This window comes from Gymnodraco acuticeps, unplaced genomic scaffold, assembly GCF_902827175.1.
Source record: "Gymnodraco acuticeps unplaced genomic scaffold, fGymAcu1.1, whole genome shotgun sequence".
In the NCBI taxonomy this organism is placed as follows: domain Eukaryota; kingdom Metazoa; phylum Chordata; class Actinopteri; order Perciformes; family Bathydraconidae; genus Gymnodraco; species Gymnodraco acuticeps.
The window spans coordinates 29,376-43,703 of record NW_022991904.1 but is presented as its reverse complement, the minus strand read 5'-3'; the positions used below and the strand labels follow the sequence as shown (position 1 = coordinate 43,703).

The 14,328-nt window shown below is 41.7% G+C and overlaps 1 protein-coding gene across 1 annotated transcript in view; it reads left to right on the top strand.

Annotated features, from left to right (window-relative positions):
• Positions 1 to 14,328, top strand: part of si:dkey-112e17.1 — a 39,096-nt gene that overhangs the window by 6,986 nt on the left and 17,782 nt on the right. Inside the window, exons 2-4 of the mRNA XM_034200113.1 lie at positions 7,769 to 8,605; positions 9,256 to 9,335; positions 13,823 to 13,874. Of these exons, the coding sequence (XP_034056004.1) occupies positions 7,769 to 8,605; positions 9,256 to 9,335; positions 13,823 to 13,874 (969 nt within the window). The remainder of the gene's footprint in view (positions 1 to 7,768; positions 8,606 to 9,255; positions 9,336 to 13,822; positions 13,875 to 14,328) is intronic.

Genomic DNA, 14,328 nt, shown 5'->3' with positions numbered 1-14,328 from the left:
TCGCTTCAAGTGACGCTCTGGAGGAAAGGACGTCCCATTGCTTTTAAAACTCATTTCCCTGCTTCTTCTCCCTTCTTGTGGTTTCCTTGCGTCTCTCCACGCTTCCCTGGTGGGAGGGGCTAGACGCAGGGAAACGTCGCAAGTGAGGGACGCAAGGATTCCATTTAACCGAAGTGAGATGCAGCCAGGGACTAAAAAGGGGTGAAAAGGTTCGCCAAAAAAAAGTTCTAGTTCCAGATCTTTCTGGTGTGAACGCAAAATCCCAGGAACTATCGGAACTATTCCTGGGAAAAGTACTCCGGTGTGAAAGCGCCTATTATCTATTTGAGTATGCATTGCATTTTGATTTTATTTTTCTCCTCAGGTCTTTATCACTCAGATCAGAAACCCTGTCAGACTACTTGATTAAATTCAAGATAATGAAAAATGAATTTTCAAACTGTTGGCCCACAAAGCTGTGGTGTGTTGTTGACGGTCCAGATGTGAGAGATTGAGTGTGATTGCAAAGCATCCTGGGTGGACTGCTGCTGCTCGAGCACTCGCCTGTGTCACTTTTCTCCTCCAGTAAACAGGGAGGATTCCTGCCCCCTTTTGAGGGGCCTGTGTGTGTGTGTGTGTGTGTGTGTGTGTGTGTGTGTGTGTGTGTGTGGTGTGTGTTGTGTGTGTGTGTGTGGTGTGTGTGTGTGTGTGTGTGTGTGTGTGTGTGTGTGTGTGTGTGTGTGTGTGCTGTGTGTTGTGTGTGTGTGTGTGTGGTGTGTGTGTGTGTGTGTGTGTGTGGTGTGTGTGGTGTGTGTGTGTGTGTGTGTGGTGGTGTGTGTGTGGTGTAGTGTGTGTGTGTGTGTGTGTGTGTGTTTAAAAACCCATGTTACAGTCAACACTGCAGACGTGTGTTATGTCACATAAAGGTGTTCTGACATGCAGAGTTTGTGTTCACTTTTTACTTCAAAGAAAGGCCAGAAAATGAAATCTTCTTTAATATTTTTAAATGTTTATTTGTTTTAATTTGAAGCTCAGGTACACAGTTGTGTCAGAAGAGTATTCTCATCATTTCAAATAATCTTTCCAACATTCTCAACACGTAGAGACAAAAGTTTGTTATAAATTATATTGATTATTTTTTTATGTAAGATAAAACTTATCTTGGAGAAATTCGCAAGCTTTCTGCTGGCATTGTTTTTAGTAACAAAACTAAATGTCCCTCAGCTTTACCAGCTGCAGCATTAAAATAATGAACACATTAATGCATCCGTAATAAAAATTCATTGTAACACAATGAATTCGGAAATTGGCTACTGTGTAGAATCAGTACTTTTTTGTACTTAATTCTGACATATAATTATTATTGTTTTTCCATCAAACGACATTACACAAATATATACCTCCCAAAAGAAGAAAATACAATAAAAACGTACAATAAAAATAGAAATAATGAAAAGAGAGGATTAAAAAATGAAATACTTTTGTACTACGTTTTTATTGTAGGGTACACGTTAGTTGTAACAGAGGATTTCTGCACTGCTGTGTTGCTACTTAAGTCAATGATCTGAGTACTTCTTCCTCCACTGACTCTAAAACAAAAACACTAAACAAACAAACCTTCTCCACATCTTTAGAGGACCCTTAAGTCGCCTCTGTGCTAATTAGACCGACTGTGAACCCCATAATGGAATGTGTCAGAGATGTTCTGACACAAAGTGAAAAGATAGAACAATACCATTTGTTGGGGGGCCTCTGGGGAATGACAGCAGCGGCTCTGATGTTTCACTGCACAAGTCATGTCGGACAATTATTATGCTCAGTTGGTCTACTTCTTTCCAGGGAAACCACAACTGCGGCCAGTCGGCTTATGTAAACTCTCAGCCTGCCGTGTTAGCATCGCTTCATTAAAATATTATCCGCCCACCCCTTCATTTTGCCGAGCGGTTCACCAAAACCACGGCCCTGCAGCCCATTGTTCGTCCGCTGAATAATTAGCGGCGTGCCAGTGGAGCGGCCTGTGATGTAACACAACAGAGATGTTTGGCATTATAAGAATGTCCCATTTCCATTTAACCTTTGGGGGCCCTTTCATGTGTATTCTAGCATGCACATCCCAGAGAGGACCTCCCAACACTGGGTGGTGAGGACACTGTCCATGACACAGTTCCCTTTCATCATATGCATTATTTCACATCATACAAGAAAGTGTTAATTCATAAAAAACATCATTTAGTAATTATTTATCTGTATAAACCTATGTTTTGGTATTAGCATGTCCTTTTATGTTGGGATCATTTAAGTAGGTCACTGCTAGGTCACACCAGGCAAATAGTAAAAGCGTGACTTCCATTCAATCTTTACGTAGCGCCCTGTTTTTGGAGTGGTTTTGACTACAGGCAGATATGTTTATGACCAGGCTAAAAATCAGGGCCCCTATTCTGCTTTTTGAGGGGTTTCCCTTTCCTGTATAGAATAGATAGAATAGGAGGGATGAAACCCTCTTTAATGGTCACACATGCAGAGCACACAGTGAAATGTGTTTTCTGCTTTTAACCCATCCTAATACCAGGAGTTTAGTACTAGCACAGATGTCCGGGGCCTTGCACAAGGGCACCACGGCAGGGCAGGAGGTGAACTGGGACCTCTCCAAGTAGCAGTCCACACTCCATATTTAGGTCTGGTCGGGGACTTGTACCGGCGACCCTACGGCTCACAGTCCAAGCCCCCTACTGACTGAGTCACTGCCGGACTGTGCTATAGGTTTTAGTGCATGTAAATGGTCTGCAAAGGCTAAAATCCCAAAGTTTCTCTCCCACACACTCCCCTCCTTCCTTAAACACCTCCAGTGGACTCCTTTGCTTACTTCAGGAACATATTGACATCACTATGTAACACTTGTGCTTCTATTGGCTAACGCTCCAACACATTGTAAGTGATTGGTTAAGGGGCGGGACATCTCTAAGCGGTGGCCCAATCACAACAGAGTATGAAAAGTATGAAGTAGCAGAATGAGAAAAACCTTTTTTTATACATTAAAGCATGTAAACATGTCACAATAGAGGCAGACAATACAAATATGAGGCTGAAATGTAGCATCATATTTCATTATTGATCTTAAAGTTTGCGAATTGATATGTGTTTTCTATTAAATAGGGATTTTTTCCTTATTTAGCTGGAGGATACAAATAAGCCACGTGGGTTGTCTGCCTCTTCCTGCACTGATTATCATTTCTTATATGTTTGTGTATTAACAAAAATGCAATACAAGTATGCAGACTTGAGGAGATTTCGTCGCAATGAGTGAGGGCCGTACTATGTGACATCCATCTTCTACTACCCTTGGCCAAGCCTTTTAATTAAACTTCCACTTTAGCAACACATCAGTTCTAGTGTTTCAGCATCTTCATTGTGTTTCATGTTGTCAATGCTGTTAATTGGGTTGCAAAGAACCGAGTCCATGGAGGTTAGGGAAGGTCAGCCATAGGAACAAACATACGTTCTCCCAGCACTGATGGGGGGACACGCTGTCCTCCTCTTCCCCTTGTTATGCCCCCATATTGTGAAGTGGCTCCCCTCATTGCGCAACCTTCCTGCAAACACTGTGAACCCCAAATCGGCTTACTCTCGCTCCAGCCTCAGCAGGAATGGCATTTGGCCCGTTCAAATGTCACCCGTGTAATTCCTCGCTGTACTATATTCATTTCTAAAGTGTGTGTGTAGGCAGTGCAAGTGTAGCATGCCGTGTGCCAAAGTTATTGCTTCCAAATGTCAGTAAGGACAACTAAATCAGCAAAATACAACAATCTTAAAGGACTTTAATGATCACCATTCATGTCAGAATCGTGATAACCTGAACCGTTTTTTATGTTATGAAGAAAGCAAACATTCCTTTAAGTTTAATGCCATGGCACAAAGAGCTTAATGCCTTTCATGATTATACTGTATATTTAAGATTCAAAGGCTTAATTGCACAATAGCTGCCTGCAGGGTAATTTTATCAACCTCCTACAGTGCAACAAACAATGTGCCTAGAGCTCAAATAAATAAATACAATGCAAGAAGAAAAATAAATAAAATTGTGCAAGAGAATGGTGGAGGGGTTAACACGGGTTAAAGCAGTGGTTCTCAAAGTGGGGGGGGCGCAGAGGCATGACAGGGGGGGCGCGAGAGACCCGGAGGAAAAATGGTGATTAAAAAAAAAAAAAAAAGATTATAAAAAAAAAATAAAAATCATATTTTGAAAAATTATTGATTCGAAAATAATATGATACAGTACTATTACGTCTGGGTCTCTGTGTTTCATTAAAGCTCGGCTCTGTGTGTGTGTGTGTGTGGAACGAGCCATTTTGTGTGCGTGTGTGAGCGAGAGAGAGAGATAGCGCACCGGTACCGGAGATCGTTGATGTTAGCTTCTGGTGCTAGCGAGCTACGCTAACGGATATAAGGAGTTTTTTCAACAACAAAGTGGAGGAGAGTCCTCTCCTGTGAGACTGAGAGACTCAGTGAGCTAAAGGACTCTCTCAGTGTTATCTCAGTGGGTCTCAAACGTTTTGGTCACCATTAATGTAAACAATTATTTCCGAGGCACACGTTTATATGATCATTATAGTTATAAAAAAATAAGAGAATACATGAAAAACAGCTATGAAATACTATATGACAGTAAAACAAGAATAAAGTTTAAAAGAGTGATTTATAAAATATCCATAAAGAAATAGTAAATCTGTTTACAATTCTGTTTCATCTGGGTGTTGAGAGAGGTATCCATAGATCTCTTCATGTTGCTCTCAAAGTGCACCAGATTGATGCTTTTAACTTCAATATTTAAAAATCTTCCCGGGGGAGCATGCCCCCGGACCCCCCTATGTGAGGTCCACACACCACCTATAAAAATAGCACTTTACCCCTGCTTACACCTATATGCCGAGACTTGATATCGAGCCTTCATTGTAACAGTCGCGGGTACATAGTGTATTTGCGTGGGGAGTGTTGCAGTAGAACATTCCTCTGTAGCGGTACATTAATGGGAAACCCTAAATGTTTGAGCACCCTATGAAACGTCAAGCTACCCCACAGCACCCCCAAAAGAAATCTCTGGCGCCGCCACTGAGCCTGACTATTTGTGTTGGGGGGGCCCGACTTTTTTTTTTCTCCAAAGGGGGGCCTGACAGAAAAAGTTTGAGAACCACTGGGTTAAAGTAAGATGGAGAAATAAGAAAACAATATTTAGATGTAAAATAGAGAAAGATAATATAAAATAAAATGATGTATAAGCCAATACAGTACAGTAGAATAAAATATAGCGTATTCTATTAAGATACAGATACATGTAATTGAAACTGTGGCTTGTACTGTCTACCGCCATAGGTCATCATGCAATCATGTCGTTTAAAAATGCCCTTTTCACCCTCTGTCTGAAACCAGAGCCCAGTCTGCTCTGATTGGTTAGCTGATTGGTAACCGCTTAGAGATGTCCCGCCCCTTAGCTTATCACGTACAATGTGTTTGAGCGCTAGCCAATAGAAGCCAGTGTAACATAGTTTTGTCACTAAGACCCCATTTACACGGGAACGCAAACGAAACGCAAACGAACAGAATTCGATATCAAAAAAGCATTCCGTTCACACGGACACGGCTCAATAAACCTGTCCCTTCACACGAGATCGCTCGACCCGCTGGAGGCGCTGTAGTATGCCGGGCCTGTAAGTGGCAGAAGTACACTTACTTCCGCCACAAAATACACCAAAAGCAGCGAAGAAGACCCCAAGCATGGTTGCCATGGTTGCCTGGTTGCCCTTCTGTTTATTCTCCGCGGTGGATTGAGCAACATGTAGTTCTCCATGTCCACTTGTTGCTGATGGTTGTGGTAGAGGAGCTGTAGATTTTGCACTAACATCTGCATGGTCAGTCGCAGTAGCTACTGACCATGCTACAGCAGCGAGCAGCAGAGGTGGGGAGTGGCGGGGCTATGGCTTCATCGTTATCAGGAAATGATCGTATAGGATGTACACACTGAGCCGTTTTGCCCGCCAGAGCGTTCCGTTTGCAGATCTATCCGCCTTGGGCCTCATGTGAACGAACGGGCTATACGAAAGAGAAAAGTAGCGGATTCAACCCGTTTCGTTCCCGTGTAAACAGCACATAAGTTCAGGAAGTAAACAAATGTAATCTTCAATGAAACTCCAATAAAAGAACCCATTTAAGTTGGGAAGTGTCTTGACATCTAACTATCAACACCCAGCACACACCGAGACAGGGACACAAACACACATATATTCCCTTTTGGACAGAGTTCATGCAGCCCTCCTCGCCCTCTCTGACCTGCTGAGTGTATGTTACATGTTGCCTCCTGGCTGTGAGGCTGTCAGCTGAATCAACTCTGTGGAGGGGGCTTTGCGTTTGATCCTGATGACCTGAGGGCCCAGCAAGTGGTCTTTTTCTCCAGATTGTAAAATTACATCTAGATTTGGCTACTGAAATTCTTCTGACGGGGTAAAGCCTCTTTTAAATGCCTTCAGATGGGGATAGATGGTCCGTGGAGCAATCAAAGGGCCTGTCTGGCTCCAAAGACTTTCCTTGTGCCCCCGTTGCCCTTTTTTCTTCTTCTCGTCTAAACTGCATTCTCAATTATGCTTTAAGCCCCAGTCCAGAGCACAAGTATTGCCCCTCGGGTGTTGGTTTTTTACCTGTCTGGCATGGGGGTCTGCCAGTCTGGGTCATTCCTACCGTCCAAAAACGGAGGCCAACAGGAAAGCTCATAAACGCAGCAGCCCCCTACAGAGGTCTGGTCCTCGGCTCCCAGCCCCACATTATGCCTGTGCTCAGATTCCAGGTCCTCCTCACATCCAACACACACCTGGGATGCATTACTGCCTGCATGTTTGCAGAAAGACCCTCCCCAGGGGTACCCAGGCAGAAAATGCAGGCAAAACAAAGGCTTTGAGAACAGCAGGGTTCGAGAGTTGGTTTTAAATGTGTCTCTGAGTAATCAGATGACAAGTCAAGTGTTTTATTTGCTGATAAGAAGGGCTGCAAGTTTTGGAAAACAATACTTATTGCGATTATTTTGACTGATATATTGCGTTATGATAAGAGTTGGGATCGTAGAAGGAAAGGCCATTTTCTAAGAACTAAATAATTGATCATGGTGTGATTTAATTGTTTGAGGAGCTGTACCAAACATGGATTTGTATTAAATTAGATTAAATGTGATATCCTTATTCATTCCAAATTGAATGTTTTTTTTCCATGGCAGCATGTATACAGGCATTTCGTATGAGTAAAATACTGTATATCATATAACATAAACTATTACAATAAAATAACATAAAAAGTAGATGCATACAGATCCACTTTAGAAAATATATATATCAAGAGAGAATCTATTGAAAACACAAGATAAAATACACAGGATAAGTAGTCCAATCTTCGACAAAAAAATATAAACATAGGGTACTATACACATCAAAATGTGTGCACAGTAGTTGCAGTTTTTTTAATTGAATTTAAATGCAGTGAGGTAGCATATTATGTGCTAAGTTGTAGTCAAAATTACCTCTTTAGAATACTGTTTTTAGGCCAGGATTCTCTGCAGCTCAACAATACTCAATTCAGAATCATATTTTCACATATTTACCAAATATATACTACAATAACACTTTTGATAATATTTATATGGATTGCGCAGACCTAATGATGGCTACTTTGGTTGTTAGTGCCTTACTCACAGAGATCTTATGACTTGCCTTTATCTGACAACATGACTAATGTACTGTGTTTCATATCGCAGGTATACTTTAACTGTGGTGCCAGGGTGGATGTGGTGGACGTCCAAGGCCTCATCCTGTCCCCCGGCTTCCCCTACAACTACTCCTCTGGGACTCACTGCGTTTGGCAGTTCTTCGTGCCGGTTGACTACCAGCTCATCCTGGAGATATTTGACTTTGACGTGTTTGAGAGCCACGACTCCGCCGCACAGTACTCTGCTCTCTCTCATTTCGAAGAGGAGGAGGTGGCGGACCAAGAGGTGACTTTCACTCCTGGTGGCAGCTTAGCGGCAGATGAATCTTCATTAGCAGCTAAAGTTCCTGTGATTCAGAGTTTCGAGGACGTTATAAAAAAGACTCTGCAATCGTCCCAGGAAGGCGAGGTCAAGCAGGTGGTGGTCCAGGAACAGTCCACAAAGATGGAGATTGCCAAAGTTTCGAACTCGGCCAAAAGATCTGCAGAAGTCTCCTCTTTGCCGCCTCTTCCTGTAGACAAGGCGGTCAACTCTGCCTCCTCCTCTCACCTCAGGGAAGACCTCCACCCAAGCACAGTCATGGAGGAAACCTCTTCCACTGAAACCCCACCTACGAGTCCTGAAAGCCAGCACTCGATTCTGAACGCCTGCCCTCACGACGTCCTCTACATCACCGACCTCATCACCTTCTCCTCCAGGTTCTGCGGGTCCAACCGGCCCCCCAGCAGCCAGCTGGTGTTCGGCTCCAGCCAGGAGATGGTGGAGGTCATCATGGAGCTCATCACCACCACACATTGGGGCCGAGGCTTCGCTCTCCTCTTCCACTACCACAACCTGACGGAGCCGGGGGGGGACCGCCGAGCCACCACCCCCACAGCCAGCAAGGTAGTAATCATCATAATAATACATTTTATTTGTAAAGCACCTTTCATTGCAGCTATTGCACAAATTAACAAATCATAGGAGCGTCACACAGATGCCTATTTATTTATTGAATTTTGAATGTCCATGTTTGTACTAGTGTTTTTCTTTTTAAATGTTTTTAAATATTTTGAGATTTGACGGAGCAGGGTGTACTTTTATTAGAGATGTGTCTGTGTTTGTTTTTAGAGTGTGTTTTTAGAGGGTGGATCCCTTGTCTTTTTATCTGCAAACTAAATCTACCTACGGGTACAAATAAAGAATCTGAACCTGATGCTAAAAGTAATCCCAAATTGCTACAATCCGAGTACTTGAAATGGCGGCATGGCTCTCTCTCTGTACTGCAACCACTACTATTTAGACATACTTATGGCTATGTTACTAATATATATTTAGACTGTAAGTGTAAATATGCACTTTGACATTGAATTGTATCTCGTTGCAATGTCATCGCTACTACCTCTGCTTTTACCACTCTTGTTTATTTATTGTCTATTTTTACTGCAGTGAGAGTTGCCAAAGACATTTCGTTGTACTTTGTATGATGACAATACAGATATATTCTCGTAATAGAAAAAAGAAACACAAGTTTAATCAAAGGCTTTTTTTTTTAGGTAGACTCCCTGCTGGCTGCTGTGAGTGGAGCGGCCTTCTTCGCTATGATACTGACAAGTGCCCTCTGCGTGGCCTTCAGGTAACGGAAGAAGATACACTTTATTTAGAAGATACTAGGACAAAAACATTAGGGACAATAACCAGATGACCAGATGAATCAACACAGTTGGTTATTAAGTGCATTAACCCGCTTATTTCAAAACCATACACACTAAGGACTTGAGTCAAATATTAATTTAAATGTATTTATTGACTTGAGAATGAAACAACAACCTCATGTAAAATGACGGCAGCAGCTGTCCAAGTCTGTTCACATGTTTCTTTTCCACTTGCAAGTCCTTAATCAATGCCAGAGACTCTCTGTCTTTTAACTTATTTCCTTCTCTCCCTTGATACTTACAAGTGCCCTCTGCATTTCCTTCAGGTAACGGAAGAAGAAACATTTTATTTAGAAGATGACAGGACAATAACTAGGAGAAATACATTTGAGACAATAACCAGATATTGGACTTAATCGACACAGTTGGTTATTAAGTAGCAAGGTGGCTGTTATTGATATTTTTACACACCCAAATACGTCAAAAGTGATTCCCATCAGCCCTATCTGTACTTTGTGTTAAGTGCTTATTAGCAAATATTAGCATGCTTAACCAAGATGGAAAATATGGTACATCATAGTTTGGTATGTACTGTAATAACAAAAATCATGGTATAGCATATTAAACTAGAGAATGCAATTCCTGAAGAAATTGCTAGTGGGAATGCTTTATGCTGAAAAGCTGACGCTGAACTGCTATGCTGAAATGTAATGTGTACAAAGAAAGTGAAGAATTTAGATTGAAATGATACATGAACACTGGGGGCTTGAATGTGTGATGAGAGAAGAAAAGAAAGTAAAAAGGCTTGGAAAAGCAGCAGAATATTTGAACTGCAAACTTTTGAACTAACTTGATGGCGAATGATCTGTCGCCATGCCAACGGCATTTGATGACATCCCATAATACGCTTAAATGCGTTGAAGTTTTGGGCCATTTGGAGCATTTTCACTGAAGTTATGAGATAACCGTGTTTCATGGCGAGCCTTGCGTTACCATGGCAACGACATTTGAAGAAATCTCAAAACTCTCACGTAGATGTCGTGACAGCTGGACTGTTAGCACACATGTGAAGTTTGAACACTTTTTGAACATTTTCATAGGAGTTATAGCGACATCGTGTTTTATGGCGAGGGATGCGTTTCCATGGAAACGACATATGGTGAGATCTCAGATTTGGCGTAGAGCTGTTGAGGCATGCACCGGTGATATACAAGTGAAGATTGGGGGACGATTGGACCGTGTCCATTGGACTTACAGCGACATCGTGTTTCATGGCGAGTGGTCTGTCGCCATGGCAACGGCATTTGATGACACCCCATAATACGCTTAGATGCGTTGATGGCTGCATCGTTACCAAACCTGTGAAGTTTTGGGCCGTTTGGAGCATTTTCACTGAAGTTATGAGAAAGCCGTGTTTCATGGCGAGCATTGTGTTGCCATGGCAACAGCATTTGAAGAAATCTCAAAACTGTCCCGTAGATGTCTTCACGGCTGGACTGTTGGCACACATGTGAATTTTGAGCACTTTTTTTCCATTTTCATAGGAGTTAATGTATAGCGACATCGTCTTTTATAGCGAGGGATACGCATCCCTCGCTATAAAAGACGATGTCGCCATGGAAACGGCATATGATGATAAGCTGAAGTCTGCTGCTCTGAGCATGTCAGTTGGAGTTATGACATCATCGTGTTCCATTACACAGGTGTTTATATTTGAGTTAACGAGGCGTGCAGAGATCACAGGTTTCCATTGTTCTGAATGAGAGATAAACCTCTTACATGTGAAAGTGTGGTTGAAGAACCGTAACAGATATCGGTGAAATTTCAAAGCGTGAAGCATCTCAAGGAAGTTGAGTATCTGAAGTGTGCTTTTTGTGTACTTTCGGGTCAATAATGTGGCCTTTTGGCAGATTAACTAAAGGTGAGCGGCTGCTGCTGGGAGGAAATATCAGCCTGAAATTACAATGGGATTTAATGGAGACATGTTGAAAGTTTTTGTCACTTCATGCCCTCAAGAGGCATTTTGTTTAATTATTTTTTCCTTAATTATTTGTAATTTTTCAAGCTACGAGATGTTTTCCTACGTTTGTCATGATAAATGATGTCTCAGGAAAGTAGGGTTTGGGAATTATGGCAGTTTAAAAAAGAAATATGAAGGCACATTTCAAGATTTCCTACACTCTAGCTGTGACATCACGCACTCTAGTTAATGTTAAAATCTGAAGAAGGCCTCTAGTCTGTAACAAGGTCTAAACAATGTTTAATATCTCTAAAAGTAAGAATCAGATTTAAAAGTTGTGTTACACGAATAATGTCAGAAAGATGTGTAACATTTTAAAGTTGGAATGAGGTTTCTGAGTGAAAGTATGAATGAGCAGTTAGCAGTTGAAGTCGCATGAAGATTGTTCGAGTCTGAAGATTTTCTCCATTGACTTCAATGGATAAAAATGTGATGAATTATGGGATATATCTCTGGAATTATGAAAGTTATGAATGAGAAAAGTAATAGCAATCGATTCCCGACCGAGCTGAACGTTTTGATGTTTGAACGGAGTTTCTGCGATGTGGAATGTGGGAGAAGAAGAGGGCCAAAATAAAGGGGGGAATAATAAGAATAAAGAATTTTGTGCGAAAAGGCCATAATAAGCCCTAAATAAGTCATAAGTGTCATACAACATGTATGGTAAAATGTCATAGTGTAGCATTCGAAGTGATTTCAATCAGCCACAGCTGAACTTGATGTTAGCATTCTATGCTTACAATATGAACATGGTATGGTCTGCTAGGCATCATTCGCATTGTCATCGTGAGCATGTTGGTATGCTGATGTCAGAATTGAGCTCAAAGCACTGGTGTTTTTATTATATAAAGCCTCAGAGTCTAAAGCAGGCTAAACTTAAATGCTAATTTGTTTTTCTTGCTTTTTTGTATCATAAACACGATTTAAGTCCTGAGTTCCTAGTAAGAATTCTTCTGACAAAACCCATAATTAAGTCATAACTTAACCCACACACACACACACACACACACACACACACACACACACACACACACACACACACACACACACACACACACACACACACACACACACACACACACCACACACACACACACACACACACACACACACACACACACACACACACCACTCTGTTATGTTGACTCAGCTGGACGCCTCGGCCCTGATGTGGTGACCCCTCTGTTCAGGTGGCTTTGGCTGCAGTTGTGCGGCCTCCTTGATGTGAGCATTCTCACCGTAGACTATGAGGCATTCAAGGTACAGCACCTGGCGTCAATTAAAAAAAACAACACAGAGGCGGCATGAAAGTGAAGGGGCGGGGGAGAAAAAGGGACAAGGAGAATTGAAAACTCAATGAGAGTTGTGTGCATTGTCAAACAATCAAAAGGTGTAATTTACCATCTGTTCCCTCTTGTTCATCCCAGGGGAGAGTGAACACAATATGAGGGTTTAGTGTAATACTATCTGTTCTGACATGCCGACTGTTCAACCCTCCTTGTCAACATATATTCAAGATCCTGAAGATCTGCTGAGGTGTTAGCATTTAGCTTGTTGTGAGAAACAGCTTTATTTAATTTAATATGATTCCCGTTCATTTCAAAAGCTGTCTCCAACGCCTCCATTAGGCACAATAACTCCACAGGTTCTCACTATTAACGACAGGGAAATTGTAAACATGTGTTCAATAAAATGTAAGTGTGAAAAGCAACAACAACATCCAGAAGCCAGGAAACGCGTTAGCATCAAAGCACAGCCTCAGTAGCTGACATTCGTTCTCATTCCTCTTCAATTGTTCCCTATTAATTTAAATGAGAAATTACTGGAAAACGACTCGCCTGCTGATAAAGGCGAAATGTTGCATGTTAGAAGCTGCAGTGAGATTAATTTGCAAGGTCTCTTCTGGTCAGAAAACAGTGGAAGGTGGATGAGAGTCACAGCAGGGGTTGCCCTCATTTGACCGGCGGCTGGCAGTGAACTCGTTGAACTGTAAAAGTAATTTTTATTAAGAGGGGTCTTGCTCAAGTATTTCAGCTTCATTAGTTCATTTGGGCCTTTGAACATTAGAAAAGCATGATAGCCGCCAGTTTGTCTCTGGAAGAAATACTGGACATGACTAGTATTGGTTTTTAATAAAGGTCATGCCTACAGGAAATACAAAGCAATGCAGATCAAGTAACAAGCACTACATTTTTGACGTGTGAATGCAAGACTGTGCTGCATCTTGCTCTATCATCCTAGGGGAATCTATTCAGGGGAAATAGCCACAGCTATGTTGGAGCTATTATACATTGAGTGCTAAGATGTCAAATAGTGTCCATTTTTACATTTCTGGTCAAATTGTGAAAACCAGAGGGACTTTTATTCTTGGGAAAACTCTTCCAAAAATAATTGACGTTCATTTGACTGTAATGATTCACTAAATTGCTGTGGTTTTATGTTTTCCAGACCCAAACTGTGTCCGAAGAGAGCCAGCTCCTGTGCATCCAGCGACTCTGAGGTACGGACACTACTTCTTTCTTTCCCAGAAGTCCTCTCTTCTTCTTCTCCCTTCTGACTTATTTGTCAGTCACACATTCCTCTGTAAATGGAGCTTTAACTGGGATCTCTGGACGTTTCTTTGTATATTATTTGCCCCTTCACTGTCTAGCTCGGGCTCAGATCAGCTCATGTAGTTTTGAAACAAACCTGATGATGAAGCAGGGGGATTGTCAAATATGTGTCTTGGTGATCGTGTTTTAAACTGCTTTAACGTTTCTATAATGCCCTCAGAGGATACACATTTGTTCAGTTGTGTCTGTATCTCCCTGGGTTTTAAAACAATATTAATATAGACTCTTATTATCTCTGTGAGTTGTGTCTGAGTGGCAAGAACATGTCCCATGACAGTACTTTATAGTTAATTTGAACAAATTGTCATCCTGTCTGTAGTCATTCTGCGAGGCCAAACATTT